This window comes from Peromyscus eremicus, chromosome 6, assembly GCF_949786415.1.
Source record: "Peromyscus eremicus chromosome 6, PerEre_H2_v1, whole genome shotgun sequence".
Classification (NCBI taxonomy): Eukaryota; Metazoa; Chordata; class Mammalia; order Rodentia; family Cricetidae; genus Peromyscus; species Peromyscus eremicus.
In genome coordinates this window covers 54,202,071-54,220,373 of record NC_081421.1, presented here as the reverse complement: position 1 = coordinate 54,220,373, position 18,303 = coordinate 54,202,071, and the positions used below count along the sequence as shown (strand labels likewise).

At 43.7% G+C, this 18,303-nt stretch overlaps 1 protein-coding gene across 1 annotated transcript in view; it reads left to right on the top strand.

Annotated features, from left to right (window-relative positions):
* Positions 1-1,282: 1,282 nt before the first annotated feature.
* The window catches only part of Rxfp1 (relaxin family peptide receptor 1), an 85,327-nt gene continuing 68,306 nt past the window's right edge, over positions 1,283-18,303 (top strand). Inside the window, exons 1-2 of the mRNA XM_059266523.1 lie at positions 1,283-1,397; positions 1,489-1,626. Of these exons, the coding sequence (XP_059122506.1) occupies positions 1,283-1,397; positions 1,489-1,626 (253 nt within the window). The remainder of the gene's footprint in view (positions 1,398-1,488; positions 1,627-18,303) is intronic.

Genomic DNA, 18,303 nt, shown 5'->3' with positions numbered 1-18,303 from the left:
CAGAGTAAGAAGCTGCATGGCAAGGCTCTGGTAAAGGATGGAACCGAGGGGCATGTGCTCCATGTCTCCTCTCACCCCTAGCACATCCCAGGAGACTGAGTAAAGGCACAGCCTTGCCCCTAGCAGTTCAGGGCGCTTCCGCTGTCTCTTCTAACTGTGATGTGATGTGGTGTGTGTGTGTGTGTGTGTGTGTGTGTGTGTGTGTGTGTGAAATGTGTCTATTTTCTCCCCTCTGCCCACTCCACCCTAGACTAAACTCCATCGTCTTTCAGTTGGATGGCCACAGTCTCCTCAGCAGCAGTCTATCTCCTACTCTCACCCTCTGAGATCTGTGACCTAGCTTCGGCAGCCACGAGGATGTAAAGAGAGAAAGCACATGCCCTCTCTGGCTGCAGGGCCAGGTCCCTGCCTGAAGGGCCAGGCCCACCTTCTGTTTCCCTTGCATTTTCTTTTTTTTTCTTTCCGTTTTTCGAGACAGGGTTTCTCTGTGTAGCTTTGCGCCTGTCCTGGATCTCGCTCCGTAGACCATCCCTTGCATTTTAAATAAAGGTCAAAATCGTCCCCTTTGTCTGTCTTCTCAGCCCCAGCTCAAGCCACACGTGCCTGCTCACTGTGCTCCATCACAACCCTCTCAAGGTACATGGTGGTCAGCCTAAACTCACTCACCGCCGCACGCACTCCTGCCACCCCCCTGCTCCACTGATTCCACTCTACATTCTGCTCTCTGCTTACTCAGACCGCTTTCTCAGAGGCCTCCTGTACAGATCCCAGCAGCTCGTGTCCACAACAGCACAGGTCTCATTTCACTGTGCACCTCTCAGTTTGGAATTATTTTATTGACTCGTTCGGGTGAGTCCTCCCAACAGACAGCGGTCCCGGCCAGGACAGCAGCTGGGCTCTAGCCAATGCCCTGGCCAGTCTTGCCAGAGCCTCACATTTAGGACTGCAAAATGAGCATGGGGCACATGCTTCTTGATGCCCTCCAACCAGAGAAGCCTTGATTCTGAGCCCACAGTGAAGATACACTAAGTTCTTGATTAAAAAAATAAATAAAAGCTGAAAGCTTTCCACGGAAGAGAGGAACAGGGCTGAAGATAAAATACAAGCCTACTTTCATTAAAAGGCGGGGCTGAGAAAACATTTCTAGAGTTGAGAACTGGAAACACGGTTTAGTGGCGGAATGCTTGCCTAGTATACAGTAGGTTGTAGGTCCAATCCCCACCACTTCGGCACTCACAGACGAGTGGGGGCAGTGGACAAAGAAAAAGAGGCTGGCAACAGAATGGTAGGAAGAGAAGCGGGTGAGAGCATCCTCGTGAGGCGGAGGCTCTGGAAAGCAGCCACGGCCATAGTGGACGACAACGCCGGATCGGTGCTAACCAGACCAGGGGACAAATGTGTGGGAACTACACGGGGGACTGCCTTTGGTGCTATATGTGTATTAACCTTCTCCAAACGTCCTCTCTCTCTCTCTCCCCCTCCCCCCAGTCACTCCTGGGAGTGCACAGGATGTCAGCTGCCCCCTTGGCTCCTTCCCCTGTGGGAACATCACCAGGTGCTTGCCTCAGCTGCTTCACTGTAACGGTGTGGACGACTGCGGGAACCAAGCCGATGAGGACAACTGTGGTGAGTGGCGAGCCGCCGCCGAGCCGCAGCCAGCAAGGCCTGGCCTCTCCAACCGGAGAGAACTGAATGCAGAGGGCATGTGGACCAACAGCTGGTTTGCTTCAGTGTCCGCTCTGTGAAAGGACCAGAATGGGCACAAGACACCCCAAGACCAAGTTCTCAGCACCAAGGAGATTTATTGGCCCTGGAGGGACAAAGACATGCTGAGAGAGAGAGAGAGAGAGAGAGAGAGAGAGAGAGAGAGAGAGAGAGAGAGCGAGAGAGAGCAGACCGATGTATCCCATAGGCAAATGGTGGTTTATAAAGGGAATAGGGGAAACTCTGTGTTAGGATGAGTGGTTTGTTTTGATTGGGCATGTTAATTGGGGTATCTAAAAGGGGGCTTTTGATTGCTAGACTTCAATACTTTGATAGTTGGACCTTGGTAGTCAGCCTCAGGAGAAGGAAGTGGCCACAAAAGGGAACAGACGTTGGTGGCTTACCTTGGTGGCTAGCTTTAGGAATGTAATCTAACAGTTTAGCAAGGCAGAGGGACTGGGAGAGAAGGGCAAGGGCTGCCAGAGCCATGTTTGCCACGCTTGGGTCTGCTAGAGCCCTCCACCTCCCCGGTACTGTTAATACAGTGATGAACTGTCACATCCAGCTCCCACTGTTTTATAGGGAATACTGTTGCTCTCAGTATTTCAGATAAGTAGTTATTCGGCACCATCAAGTGTTTTTAAGCCAAGAAACCTGCAGTGCTCGTCTTTGAGGCACCATGGCGTCAAAATCGAGAGCATGGTCTCCGGAGACTGAGCCTAGGAATGGCTTTCACCAATTATGCAAACTTTTGAGAACACTTCGTAGCCTCTTCATGCCTCAGTTTCCTCATTTTGTACAAGGGTTTAATGGCTGGGTGGTGGTGGCACATGCCTTTAATCCCAGCACTTGGGAGGCAGAGCCAGGCTGATCTCTGTGAGCTCGAGGCCAGCCTGGTCTACAGAGCGAGATCCAGGACAGCACCAAAACTACACAGACAAACTCTGTCTTGAAAAAAAAAGGGGGGGAGTAATGATTGTACCTACTGTGAGACTTTGGGAAGATTAAGTATAAAGGATTAGGAGAGTGCCAGGCGTATGACCGGGACTCTCACAACATGTTAGAGACTGTTGTTCTACTTAACGCGGCTGGGGAGGAAATGTGAGAAATCCTGAAAACAGAAGTGGGTAAGTGGGACTCACTTTTCCCAGCAACAACCTGCCCTACGACCTTACAAGGCCAGCAAGTGAGGCTGTTGGCCAAGTCAAATATTTAGGAAAATAGCTTACAGTTGATACCTTTGTTCAAATTCCTGAAACTTTAGAGTACAAATTTATCAAAACAACTTGAATGCCCTGAAGCTGGTTCACTGCAAAAGGAATCTGTTAGTCAATACACAAGTTAATAATATTCTCACTTGTGGGAAAATACACTATTTTTGGAAGACGAAAACATACCTACAATGCTAGCATTGGATGCGCTGTGTACATGATTAGCCTGCGGGAGGCCTTGCTGCCGGACTCTGGGTGTTCCAGTTTCATGAGGCACCAACCTGAATGGATTAAACTTTCTTGACAAATAGACCTGGAAGGAGACAGAGCTTTAAAAACCTCCATTCTGTGTAAACCTCACTTAGTTTATGTCACAGAAGTAATGCTTGGGCCTCCAGAAACAGGTCATTTCTTGTAAATGAATTTTATAATCACAAACCTAAGTCATTGTCCTCAGGGGGTATGAAATAACTATTTTCACCCAACTCCTTGCCTGTGGGAATCCCAGTACAATAGCCAAGAACTGCAACGCCCTAACAAGGTCCTCAGTCTCCCTTCCTAAGCCTCCTCTGGCTGAGCGTCTCACCTGGGCTGAGGTGCGGAAGAGCAAGCTGCGATTTCTCTTACTTTGTGACAGTTCACATCTGTTCATTTGATTACCATGCCAAGTGGACAGAAGCGAAGCTGGATTTAGGCAAGCCGTCAGTCAGTCACCAAGGCACACTCTTCAGCCTCGGGCTTTTACAGTTTGGTTTGGTTTGGTTTTGCTTCGTCTTGTTTTTTGTTTGATACCTTCCCCTGGTTGTATTTTCACAACTTCTCAGTCTGGAACACTCTCTGTACATGGGTAGTAAGTGAAATGCGGACACTTAAACTGGTGAGCGGAAACTACGCACACCTTGGAGGGAGAGGTGCGCAAACATGTCAAAGAATCGCACTTGCTTAAACTAACCGAATGTCGCACCGTTCTTAAAAGTGAAAATGTAGCAGTGGTCTGCATGCTGCCAGGCACTTTCCTCTGCACCTGCTTGTTGTTTGGACACAGTCCTAGGTGGAGTCCCATCAAGTGGGACGGTTCCAGGAAGCACAAGCCTGGCAGCTCTCTCAAATTCACCAGTAAAGGTGGATTTCAGCATAAAGGAAACTCGAGCTTTCGTGGCAATCTTAAAGAGACCATATTAAAGAATAAAAATAGTAGTAATAATAAGTAGCAGTCCTTGTGGTGATAATCTTTAGTCCAGTGCTTTCCTCAAAACCCCCCAGTCAGCAACTCATACAAAGACAATAAGGCATTCAATACAGCTGGCTCAGCCTCCAAGATTTCTACTTCAATGCCGGAATGAGGGGCGGTAAATGACCCTTCTTCTCCTTTTTAGAAAATGGGATGAAAGAGCACCTACAGCCACAGGTTGGTAAAAGGATTCACTGAAGGCTGGGGACATAGCTTGGTAGTCAAAGCACTTGCAACTCTAAGTTCAGTTCCCTGCACCCATGTCAGGTACCTCAGAACCAGCTCTAACTCCAGCTCCAGGGGATGTGACTCCTTCCAAGGGTGAGAGAGAGAGAGAGAGAGAGAGAGAGAGAGAGAGAGAGAGAGAGAGAGAGAGAGAGAGAATCTTTTCTAAGAGGATTAAATAAGATGCTATATATGGGAGGTGTTTAGCAGAAGATAGATAACGATGCATTTTTTGCCCCCCCCCCAGGTTCATGCATGAGAATCCTACCCTCTAAACATGTTGAAATGTTAATCTGATCCTCTAAGATGTCCAAATGCATGTTGCTGCTGTCTGTCCATGCCAGAGCAGGCTGGAACGCTCAGAAAGGACAGCAGAATTCCATCACCATCTGTGGAGTCAGGTGATAAAGACTAGGAGCTTGAGTTATTTCTGCCTCTTGTTGTTCTAATTTCCCTGGCCAGCTGTGGTTTTTTTATTTCTTCCCTTTATGGTATCTGGATAATTTATGCTTCCAAGGCTGCTCACTTTTAAGACATCCATATTTAAATGCTTGCTAATGCTAATTAAATTAAACCAGAAATTTGGTCTTTTCAGAATATGTAAACTTCATGAATATTTGATGAAGCAGTATTAGATGTATTTCCAACTAGGTAAAATAAATTTTTTTAGCCTAACTAGATGAGATGAATCCATGATCATTTGTGATTAAAAATATATTGTCAAATAAAATGTCCTTTTTTAGTGGAAGAGGACCAAGGTAAAACTTAACTCAAGATTCCAGCATTCAGGAGGCAGAGGCAGCCAGATCTTTGCAAGTTGGAGGCCAGTATGGTCTATAATTACGATGGCTAATGTCAGCTTGAAAGGATCTAGAATTATCTGGGGGAAAAGCCTCTGGGAACACCTGGGAGGGGGTTTCCAGACGGAGTTAATTGAGGTGAGATCACCTACCCTAAATATGTAAAGCACCTTTCCATGTCTGAGGTTCCAACTACATAAGCAAGCTGTGGGCAAGCACTGACCTCTCTCTTTCCTGGATAGTGTTACAACATGACCAGCTGCCTCAGACTCCTGCAGACGATTCCTGACCCAACACACTGGATTGTACCCTCACCCTGTGAGCCAAAAGAAGCCCTTCCTTCTTTAAATTGCTTTCACTAAATATTTTGTCATAGCAGTGAACATTAAAGGTAACTGATACACGAACTAGAGAGATGAATTAGCAATTACGAGCTCTCGCTGCTCTTCCAGAGGACCAGTTTGATCCTGGTACCTACATCAGATGGCTGACAACTGCCTGTAACTCCAGCTTCAGGAAATCTGACTCCCCCTTCTGGACAGACAGACAGACAGACAGACACACACACACACACACACACACACACACACACACACACACACCCCACATGCACACATGTAGCTAATAAAGAAATGGATGCCAGGAAGTGGCATCTTTGCTGTGATAAACATGCCCACGTGGTTTATAGACTTTTAAAACTGGTTTGTGGGAGGAATGTGGAAGAGTTTGCAGGTACAGGATAATGAAGTCCCAGAACACTGTGAGCAGAACTTCACAGGCCATTCTGGTGGGAGTTTGGGAGACCAGAATGCCAAGGAAAAGGTGAACAGGGGAGGCCCAGCTCCTGAGGTTTCAGGAAGAACTAGGCTACAAGTCATTTTGGAAAAGATTCTGATTTCATTCTGCCCGTGTCCTGATCTTAACTCTGATCAAACCTCTAAGATGTCCAGGTATGTGCTGCTGTCTGTCTGTCCATGCCAGAATAGTCTGGAACACTCAGGAAGGACAGCAGAATTTCATCATCATCATTGGTAGAGTCAGGGGATAAAAGGTAGGAGTACTGCTGAATTCCAAAGTAGTGGACTTTCTTGTTGAGCAATGGAAATTCCAAAGTCGCATAGCATTCAGGCTGCAGCATGGCAACGGCTCACTCTCTTACCCAGACCTGTAGTGAAAGAGAGAAGAAAGATGTGAAAACTCTGAATCTGGCAAGAAAAGGAGTTTGAGGTTGTGGACAAAAACAGCATAGCAAAAGCAGCTGTAGTATATAAAAAGATTAGCACCATAAAAGATGAACATCATGTTGTGCAATGGGACAATAGGAAAGGTGCCTTAAGCAAGATCCTACCAATGAAATCTCCAGCTTGTAAAACACAAATAAATTTGGAAGGGGACAGCCTAAACTAGGAATGCTTAGTTTCTTGTTCACGAGCAATCACCTAAAAACAGTTACCCAAGGGTCAGCAGTACACAGCAGTGGCTACAGCTATGGTCCAAGAGAACTAGACTAACCTGGAGCTGGCAGCAGCATCTGTGTGGTACTGATTTTATAGGCATGAAAGATGCAAGAGTGAGGGAGTTGTATAGGCTTGCAGCAAGGTCCTTAAATGCAGATCGAGCATCTAACTGTGCGAGGGTTGGAGTCTCTGTACGGAAATTCTGAAAAGCAACTGCATGAAGCCGGAAAGGTAGAGCTTTCACTGTAGTGGAGATTCCGGGATTCTAGAAATGCCAGAACCATGGGGTGTCCACTAAGGAAAGCTGCAAACAGAGGGTAGAGGCAACCCAAGAAAGAATATGCGTGCTGTAAGTGGCAGAGCTGTAGAAACAAGGCTAATAAACCCTTTTGGAGTCTAGATGATTCCATCAAAAGTCCCAGTGACCAAACAGTGAGCTGCAGGATTTGATGATTTCCCTTCTGGGCTTTGGTCTGCTTTGGTTCCCTCTTTCCTTGCTCTGCCCCCACTCTTCCCATTGGAATGGGGATGTTTAGTCTGTGCAACTGTATATTAGAAGTAAGTGGGGTTTTTTTTATTTTATAAGAGCTCACAGTTAAGAAATTGTCTTGAGTCTCAGATGAGACTTGAACTTTGGACTTTCAAACAGTGTTGAAACTGTTAAAGACTATGGAGGACTTTTGTCATTGGAGTAAATGCATTTTCCATTATCAGATGGTCATAAGCCTATGAGTACAAAAAGTGGATGGTGTAGCTTCAAAGTGATACATGTGTGTGTCAAGCTTAGAAGAGACAGATTCGCGATGGTTAACATTGATTATCAACTTGAAAGGCTCTAGAATTACCGAAGAGGAAAGTTTCTAGGTATGTCTGTGAGGTAGTTTCTAGATTGAGTTCACTGAAGTAGGAAGATCCACCCTGACTGTGTGGATACCATTCCATGGGCTAGGGTCCCAAACTGGATAAAAAGAAGAAAGCAGACTGAGTGCCAGTACCCATCTCTGTCTGCTTGGAGATGCAAGGTAACCAGCTGGCATAAGCTTCTGACATGCCTTTCATGCCATGATGAGTTTCACCCTTGAACTGTGACGCAAAATAAACCCTTACTTCTTTAAGCTGGTTGTGTGTGTGTGTGTGTGTGTGTGTGTGTGTGTGTGTGTGTGTGTGGTCTTTCATCCAAAAAATAAGAAAAGTAACTAACACAATAACCAAGTATGAGGAATAAAATACCATTGGACATTTCCATGAGCATAATTCAAGGAAAAAAAATACATTTAGAACCTTTCAGTTGAATTCATGGGAATCCCCTTCTTTTTAAAAATTTAAGTAGTATATAGATTACATATGTAATTTGCTTAGATAGGAAAGCCTATTTCTCCAAGTTCTAGTATTTAATATAGTTGCCATATCATTTCTGTATTTTTTACCATGTCACTAACACAGTTTACATCTCTTCCGAGATGTTTCATAAACACAATCTAAGTATAAACCAAAACAAAACTCGGAAGTCATCAGAGCAGAAATTTGGTGTGTCAGTTGTAAATCAGAGAAAGAAAAACCTTTCTTTTTTTAGATAGAATGATCAGACACTTGGAGAATGTACCTTTGTAAACACCGAGGGAATCTGATTACAAAATATTGACAGTTCTCATTTAGAAATCACATATGCTCATTTCAAACCAAATGCCAACTCAGTAGCAAACGTGTAAAGTTAAAGTATCACCACATTCTTGGGTGAGGGCTGGGGTTGGGACTCAGTGGTAGAGCTTTTGCCATGCACAGGCAAGGCCCTGGCATGGATCACCTTACATGGCAAATATATAAATGGACCTATCAGATCAACTCACCACAACTAGCTTTTCACTTGAAAGAACTCTTCATTTCCAAGATTTCTTCATGTTTTGTAAGTAGAGCCAATACACAGAGTGCCCCCCCCCATCTTACTTCAGCTCACCACCTCATTCTAACATAGGCTGCTTGCTCTACTATGGAGACCAAGTCTTCTACAGACCAAATCATCATGCCTGTCCTTGCTGGACTTGCTCTTTGAACATCTCTCACCTCCTCTACACTTCTGCTGTGTCATCCACAGAAAAGGAATGAAGACATTTTGGTCTGCTTCCACATTAGCATTTCTATAAACCATAGGAGAAATGGCACGAAACCCCTTCTAGTACATTTGGAATGGTGTACAGTAGTGAGAAGATGTCTGGTAAAGTGTTGTGTCCTTCTGGAACCTAAGAATGTGACCTTATTCAGAAGCGGAGTCTCTGCAAAGACAGAAAAGACAAGGACGAAGACCATGCTCAGACAGAATCATTAGGATGAACCCCCAAAGCCAATGACAGTGTCCTTGCCCGAAAGAGAAAATGGCTGCAGAGATGGAGTGGCCGTGGGCAAATAGAGGCAATGGCTAGACTCTGCTGGCACACTAGAAGTAAGCAAAAGCCCAAAGAGGCAAGAGAAGATCTGGAGCCTGAAGAGAGCATGTAATGCTACTGATACCTTGAGTTTATATTCCGGCCTCCACAACTATGAGAGAATACAATTCTATTGTTTCAAGACACCAGATCACAGTAATTTGTTACAGCAGTCAAGGCAGGGGACAAGAAATAGGAAAAGGCAGGTCCTCTGTAGACCTGAGTCCTAGTCCAGATGAAAGCAATCTGGATTTGGGTACATTCTAGACAGCATTTCCAGCGAGGCATCCTTATACCTTACTGCACATGGCATAAACTCTCTGAAGATAAATTCTCCCCCCAGATAGTCTTCTACACTTGAAAAACATTTTTTTACTAGATACTCTATGTTCTTTTATGTGATGGTCAGTCATACATAGTCACAAGGGAGGCACAGGAGAGGAATAGAGAAGATTCACAGTGACAGGAGGCAGAGCTCCCCACACAGAACACCCAGAAAGACATCAAGGTGTTTAGGGGACAGACAGGAGGAAGGGGAAGCCTTTGACCGGAGTCTTTGGTGTGAGTTCCATAGAAAAGGAAAAGCAAACTGAGCAGGCTAAGACTGAATAACTTCAAAGGGCTGTAGGAGTTGCTCTTTGGCTGCCTCTCCTCTCCCTGTACTTGGGTTTGGATGTTCCAGGCAGGGGAAGTTGTCTCCTGGATCCATGGGCCAAAGAGAGGAGCCCCTTGGGCTCTAGACTGATGGTTTCACATCTAATAGAACTGAATGCATTTTTCATTATTAGATGGCCATGAGCCTTTCTCCCAGCTGTGTTCTTTGTTCCCTCTGAGAACTGTCTGGGCCCTGGAGAGCCAGCTGTCCCCAGCCAGAAAGGTTAGAGGCATAACATTACCGGGTACATGCACACAAAAATTAGTGTGCAGTACATTGGTCTTTGTGAGTTCAGTTGGACTAGCACTTCCCTGCCTTCCCCCTCACAAGCACACATACAGGGGTGAAATGGCAAGTTATCTGTGAGCAGAAGCCAGCTTTGACAGCACAGTGAAAACTGCACTGTGCTTCCTGGGGAAGCTCCCCACAAAGATAAGGATGATCACGTATGGAATTTATATTGCAGCTGTGTGTTCACTTCCTGTCCCTATAACCAATTCCTGAGAAAATCAATTAAGAAACCTACAAAGACGAGAGGTCCATTTTGGCTCACAAGTGGCTCATTCCAGTCCATGGGTTCCAGTGCATGACTGATGGGCCTTGTCATGGAAGAGGCACATGGCAGAGTAGAACCATTCACTTCATGCCCAGAAAGAAAAACAAAAATAAAAAGGAATGACAGTCCCCTTCCAGGCTACATGTCCAAGGATCTATAGACTTCCAACTAGGCTCCACCCATAAAAATCCCATTGGCATCACTCTCAGGACCAAGCCTTTAAAACATGGGCCTGTGGGGACTAGTCAACACTCAGACCTCAGTAAGCCCTTTCCAAATTTTACCTTTACTGCTTCTCCTTTGCCCCTCCCTCTAGACACCAGTTTTTTTTGTTTTGTTTTTTTTGTTTGTTTGTTTGTTTTTGTTTTTTTTTTTTTTTTTAAGAGACAGGGTTTCTCTGTGTAGCTTTGCGCCTTTTCCTGGAACTCACTTGGTAGCCCAGGCTGGCCTCGAACTCACAGAGATCCGCCTGGCTCTGCCTCCCGAGTGCTGGGATTAAAGGCGTGCGCCACCACCGCCCGGCTTAGACACCAGTTCTTAATGCTGTGTCTTATTTGGAAACATCCTTAGGCACTGGAGGACCCGTTTTTTAATAGCTTTCTTGTGTTTTTCTTACCTTCTTGGCAGTATTTGGTTTTATCTCATAAGAGTTATAACTAGATTATCTTCTGTGTTTGAGTATTTATGTGTGCCAGACACAATTCAAGTCATTCATATGCATTCTTTCATTTCATCCTCATGTAAATTGGTATGCTGTAATATATTCATTCTATAAATAAGGAAAATGAAAGTGCAGAAAGATTCCATAAGTCTCCTGATAACATGGTTTAGTCAGAATCCCATCTCAACTGTGTGGCTTGTGTGTTAGTTTCTCATCACCCTAACAATTTAGGTAATCAGTCTGTCGACAGAAAATGATTTATTCTGGTTCACAGATTTCACAAGTTTTTTTTCACAGGTTTTCAGTTCATGATTAGTTTACCTCCATTGCTTTAGCCTACAGCAGGGTAGTGTGTCATGATAGGAGCATATTGTCAGAAAACTACTCATGGTCAAAGGCCAAAGGGACTGGGGTCCCCTTCAAGGACCATTCTAAGTGGCCTAAAGTTCCCACTTGGTCCCAGTTCTTATGGGTTCCATCACCTCCCAGTAATGGCATGGGCTAAGGACCAAAACTTTATTAGCACACCGACTTTTGAGGGACATTTATCCAAACACAGAAGCATCCTACATTCTGTTTTTGCTGCATGGAAGAATAATGCCCATGCTGTTGCTCATTATGTGATCTTACAGTCAAACAAATCTCTTGTTGATAAAATTTAAATCGGATGGAGCCTCCCCTTACATGGTATTTAAAATATTTAGAAATTTTTTAAAGGAAATTATTTTTAAATTTCTTCTTAGAAAAGTAGTATATGAGAAATCAGATACACCTCCAAATTTAAAATGGCAAGTGTGATGATAAGAATGAGAGTTGATGTTTTTAACCATAGTTACTAAATATAAGATACTGTTCTAAGTCTGTATTTTACCTCATTTAATCCTCATAACAGTCTTGGAGGAAGGAACTGTTTCATTACCTTTAACGTGGGGAAGTTAAAATCCTGCACTACCCATGAACTAGGAATGTCAGCTCACATTCCCAAATAAATAACACTCTTTATTCATGCAAACCTTTCTCTATGGCCAAAGGTTGTTTCTATTATAAGCTTCCATCCTCCCTAGAGAGAAAAACCAGTTAAAAGACTCATCTGTTTTCTTTCTACTAGGATTGCAGCTGAGCTCGTGTGTCCCCGTGGTGCCAGGATACTATATGGGATCCACAGGCACAGAAGTCTGGCTAGCTGTCATCTTGGGAAACCACAGAATCCCCCGAGATAGGCATGAATCAATCTGGTCTTCTGCCTTAGACACCTCTGAACAGTCATCAGCCTGTCACAGACACCTCCATGCTCAGTCCCTCTTCCCTACATCGTTAGCCTTCCATGGCTCAAGGGAAACATTTCATTGCTCCAGAGCTAGCCGTGCCCCTAGAGAGCTTTTGTGGTCATGTTGTTGCTCAGCTGCCTCAGACCTTGTAGCCATTTCCACTTTGCTGCTCCAATGTCAAGACAGGCTCTGCAACAATTGCCCCATGACCCCAGTCCACCCTGCTCCAGAATCCAATGTGGGAAATATGATCCATAATTAACCCAGAAATGGAGGACTCTTCAACTGTCCTTCCTTTGGCCCAAGTCTCTTGTCTAGACTAGTTCGTGGCCAGCAAAGCCCACTGCTTCTCTTTAATATGCTTGCAAACTTCTCATCAAATGCCCATCTTAAGCATTTGAAAATAAAATCCCAGGAATTTAATTCCTCTGTGAATTAAACCTTTGAACTTCCATGTCATCTTTTTCAGATGATGTAAGTGTGAAAGTCTAGCTGCCTAGAGCAGGAGAGGGGTAGAGGTTGCACAGAATTTAAAAGAAGAAGAACTGTTAACACCCCAGAGAGTTTTCCCGACACTGACTTGGCGTTTACTAATCTATGAGAACTAGATAAACTCTGCCTATTTTGGAGTGTGATGGTGATGATATGTATTTTTAATGGGATTAGAAAACTGAAGTATATTCAAGGACTCTTTTAATGTTAATTTGTCCTGCATTGAAAATTCAGAAACACTAAATATTCCATAGCTTCTTAAGTCAGCTTCTTCTGTTGCTCTCAGGAGGACAACTGTACCCAGCAGTATGATTCAGGAGTCAGTTCTCATTTCAGCATACTCCACTAAAGTGGTTGGTCTGTCTTTTGTTTTTTTTCAAGTTAAAAACAGAGGAGGGAGAGTGATGTGGGTCATGATCTTGTATTAATGTACAATCATGCTTTGGTTATTTGTGTCTTTGGGGGACTGAGAATTGATCCTAGAGACTAACATAAGAGAGTACTCTCACTGAGCTACAACCCAGCTTTCTTTTTACTTTTATCTTGAGACATGACCCCACCAAGTTTCCCAGCCTGGCCATAAACTCACTCTGCAGCCTATGCGGGCCTTAAACCTCATCTCCCCTAACTGGACCTCCCAAGTGACTGGAATTACAGGCCTGCACCACCACGCCCATCTTATAATCAGGTGTTTGGCGTTCAAAACTAATTGGTTTTATATTTAGTAGCCTCAAAATTATAGCTAGCAGAACCCTTGGCTCTTCTAAAATTACTGGCCTGATTTTCATTTCCAATATGTTTGTGATTATCCAACAATGTTGAGGCCCAGGCACGGTGTGGCACCTAGCTTTTATTTCAGATACTAAAAGACCAAAGTAGGAAAGCTTGAACCCAAGCATTTGAGGCCAGTGTAGACAACAGAATTATATATATGAGAAAATATCTAAAAGTAATACATAAGACATATTTGGGTTATCTCTGATTTTTTTCTCAGAACACATCTTACTACATAAGGAGAGAGGAGCAGTATTTCTTTCTGTGGCCCTAATTTTCATTAAAAGATGCCCAGGATAGTGGCACACTCCTTGACGTCTGAGTAGTTGCCTGCAGTGGCACTAAGCCCACAGACAGAAGCATGTGCATTCTGTACAGCAAACTACTGTTGCTCTTAAAATTCAAAGAGATTCCATACCGCTGTTTTGACAAACTGCTGAACTCAGCCACATTGCATTCCTAGGCTCACTCTAGTGGTTCAGGGCATCTCTCTCTTTAAGGACAATCACTTTATCAGTAAATGATGCTCCACTCTTTTCCAAGAATGGGTGCTGAAAGCTGAATGACTGTGTGAGCACCAAGAATGCTCTGGTTTGTATAAATCCAGGCCTTACAAATGAGCCCCTACTTGTTCACAAACCAATACAACGTATGCTTTGTAGACTATCAGATGCATCCTTGCATTCCAATGCTTTCCATTCAACATGGGATAGCATCGCACCCTGCTTTGTTCTAGGTTCCTCTCTAATGGGAATATAAATCCTTCAAATTTTGATTATTCAAAATTAAGAGCCAGGTGTTTCACAGTGGTAAAGCATTCACCACGTACTCAAGATTCAGGGTTCCAACTTAAGCACCTCTAAAGAGAAATCAAAACAACTGGGAGTCCAGAAGCAATCTCTGAAATCTAGGGAAGGCTTCTGAAGTATGTAGGGGTCCATGGACAGCTAAGCCCCACCCCCAGGTTGCTGAAAGACAAGAGTCCCAAGCCTCACTCCCGGAAACAATAATCTAAGAATAAGAGGTAGAGCCTAGAAATCTCCATAGTTTTAAACAGATTCCAAACCCCAAGTGACTAGTGAATCCTGTTGATGTTTTGAAATTCCTTCCTTCCCAGTGGAGCCAATTTTAGCCCCACCTCCATAGACCTAGAATGTGGTGTTTCAGTATTAGCAGTCATGCAATCTGAAGCCCAGGAATCTGCCTTCTGCTCAAGTTCTCGAGAGCTGCTGTCACTGTGCACCCAGGGCTACACTCTGATCTGGACAGGGTCTCTGTCATGCAAATGTGGAAGCAAACACTCTCCAAAGCATATTAACAGAGTGAAATATGGCAATGGCTTCATACAGAGATGTTTCTCACTTGGTTGTACTAGCATATATTAACACCAAGTGGGGACATGGGATGCAATACTTTCCAATCATATCTTAGTACAGAATTCTCACAAAGAATCCTGGCAGAGTAGCTAAGAGGAGCTTAATATATCTCTATAAGGTAACACATCCAAGGAACTTGTACCCCCTACCCCTGCCCAACTAAGCACCAACCTGTCTCCACCTCTCAAGGTCAATGCCAGGAGAGTCTGACACTGGCAAAATGGGTACATTCTCTTGAATTCAAATTGTTGTGTCTGACCCACTTTCCTGTACAAGAAACATAGCTAATATTTGTTGCAAATGAAACACGAGCAATCCCAATTTACAATGGTTTGCTACATTTTTTCAACTTTACAACCATGTGACAGTGATACACATTTGATTTAAAAAAAATACATTGAATTCTGAATTTTGCTCTTTTCCCAAGCTACTGGTACACAGTATATTATCTTGTAAGATTGGACAGTAGCAGTGAGCCTTGGTTTGATGTCAAGCCACATACACATAGGGAAAAATCCAGTACTTTGGAGTGTTCTGTGTGCTAACCTGTGATGTCCAGTAGATTAGATACATCATTTGCTTTTTAAAAATGTTTTTCTTTGTGTGTATTCATTGTACATGGAACTGTGTTGTAGAAGGACATTTTCATGCCGGTGTATATTGTACATTGAGCATGTCCCCCAAAACTCCCTGCTGTAATTTTTCAACCATCTCCTTACTCCTCTTTTTCCCTAGTTTCACCTCCACTTCCCATCATGCATACTCATGCGATTTTATCTATCTGTATAAAGTCTAGGAAGCAAATGTGGAAGAAAGCCTATGGCATTTGTCTTTCTGCAGGTGGCCTGATTCACTGGTGTTACCTCCAGTTGTGTTTATTTTCCTGCACATGGCATCACTTTTCTTCTTTGTGGTTAAAACTGTTCCAGTGTGTACGTAAACCACGTTTCCCTACCCGTTCCTCTGTGGTTGGACACCTAGCTTGGTGCCGTAACTCGGTGACTGTGAGTAGTGCTGCAGTGAACTTTTGTGTGCGAGCGTCTCTGTCGTGTTGGCTTGAGGTCCTTCTGCTAAATACCCAGTGGTGGTGCAACTGAGGCTTATGGTAGATCTCTTGATTTCAAAGACCTGATACTGATTTCCACAGGAGCTGGACTCCTTTACATTCCCCCCAGCAGAGTAGAAAGGTGCCCTTTTGTGCACATCCTCATCAGCGTTTGTGGTTATTTGTTTCCTGAATGATTGCCTTTCTGACTGGGTAAGATGGAATCTCAAAGGAGTTTTGATGTGTACATTCTCTGACGGCTGGTGAGAATGAACATCATATGTTTATGGGCCGTTTGTATTTTATCTTTGGAAAACTGTTCACTTGTTAAAACCAGCTTGGTCATGGTGAAGGTCCCTTTCATGTGTTATTGAACTAAGTATGCAAGTGTTTTACTAGGAATCTTTGCATCTGTGTTCTTCAGGGAGGTTAGTCTATTGCTTTTCTTTTTTCTGGGGTCTTTATCGGGCTATCAGCGTAACACTGGCTTCACTAAATGCAGTTTGGTGGCTTTCCTTTTCCTTTCTGTTGTCTAGTTTGAGAAGCAAATGTGTTAGTTCTTGAACGATCTGGTAGAATTCAGCAGGGAATCCATCTGGACCTGGCCTTTTTATAGTTGGGCATTTTTTTTTTATTAATACCTCAGTCTCGCGGGTTGCAAATCCGTCTTAAATTGTTTGTCTCAGTTTAATTTTAATAGGTCATGTGTGTATAGAAATTCATCCATTTCTTGTAGATTTTCCTACTTTGTGGAAGATGTTTTTAAGACATGTTTCCTAAAATAAAAAATTAGTTTTATTAATTTCAGTCTTCCCTTTCTCTTTGGATTTGTTTGGCTGAGGATCTGCCAATCTTAATTTTTCTTTTCAAAAAATTAAGTCTGAGTTTCATTGAGTCTTTGTATTGTCTTTTTCCTTTCCATTTCATTAATTTCTTCCCCAATCAGTTTCTTTCATCCACTGATCTGGGAGTTGTCTTGCTCTTGTTTTACAAAGGCCCTGTGATGCACTATTATTTTAGAGCTATTGGATTTTTTTTAATGTTTATATGCATTTGTGTGTGTGTGTGTGTGTGTGTGTGTGTGTGTGTGTGTGTGTGTGTGTAAATACATGACACATGTGTGCAGATGCCTACAGAGGCCAGAAGAGGGGGACATATGCCCTGGAGCTTTAGTTATAGGTATCTATGTGCTACCAACATGAGTAGCAGAAACTGAACCCAGGTTGTCTAAGACAGCAAGCAGTCTTAACCACTGAGCCATCCCCTCCCTGTAGTGGGTAGCCATTCCAGCTTTGACCTGGAAGTTCCAACCCCCTTTGAGTCTTCAGTAATGGTCACGCCTACAAGGCAGGGCTGAGAGAGGACGCTGAAAACCCAAGATCCAGATGCACGGGCTCTCTTGGTTCCTGGACTCTGGAAGCTGGAGGTAGACCGAGCAGAGTTCTCCAGAGAATACCAGCGGACTGTGCTACACCTTTCCCAGACCCTGTTACCTATCCCTTCACTTGTAAGTTACCCCACAAAATAAACCTCCCTTTTAACTACATAGAGTGGCCTTAATAATTTCACCAATACCTCCCCCCCCTTTTAATGTAGGCATTTGTAGTTTTTTATCCTAGGAATATATTTATACTCATCTTGATTTCTTCAGTGACTCAGTCTTCACTCAATAGTATGTTGCTCCATAAACTGATGCAAGTTTTGTAATTTCTTTTACTGTGATTTCTAGTTTTATTCCATACAATCACAAAGAATACAAGAAATTGTTTCAATATTCCTATATTTGTTAAGACTTGTTTTGGGGTTTTTATTAGGGGGGCTGGCTTTTCGAGACAGGGTTTCTCTGTGTAGCTTTAGAGCCTGCCCTGGAACTCTCTTTGTAGCCCAGGCTGGCCTCAAACTCAGAGATCCACTGCCTCTGCCTCCTGAGTGCTGGGATTAAAGGTGGGCACCACCACCACCTGGCTGTTAAGACTTGTTTTGTGTCCTATTATATGATCTGTTTCAGAGCTGCTGAGAAGAATGTGTAGTCTGTAGGTTTTCTGTTGTTGAGGATGATGGAGTGTTCTATAGATGTCTGTGGATCCGTTTGCTATATGTTGTCATTCAACTGAGCTGTTTCTTTTGCTCTTGTCAGATGACTTATTTATTAGTGAGAGTGGGGTACTGAAGTAACACCCGATTGCTGCAATAGTGTTACCTGCATCTTTCTGTCTAGAAGTACTTAGTTTTATGAATTTGGGTGCACACATGCTCAATGAATACATGCTGAGATTTGTAATGTCATCTTGATGGCTTGTTCCCTTGAGAGACTTTCTCTATCTCTTCTAACTGATCCTTATTTCCTCGGGTACTAGAACATCAGCACTTGTTGATTTCCTGGTTCTGCGTGCTGGGCATACCTTTTTCCATCCTTTCTACTACCGCA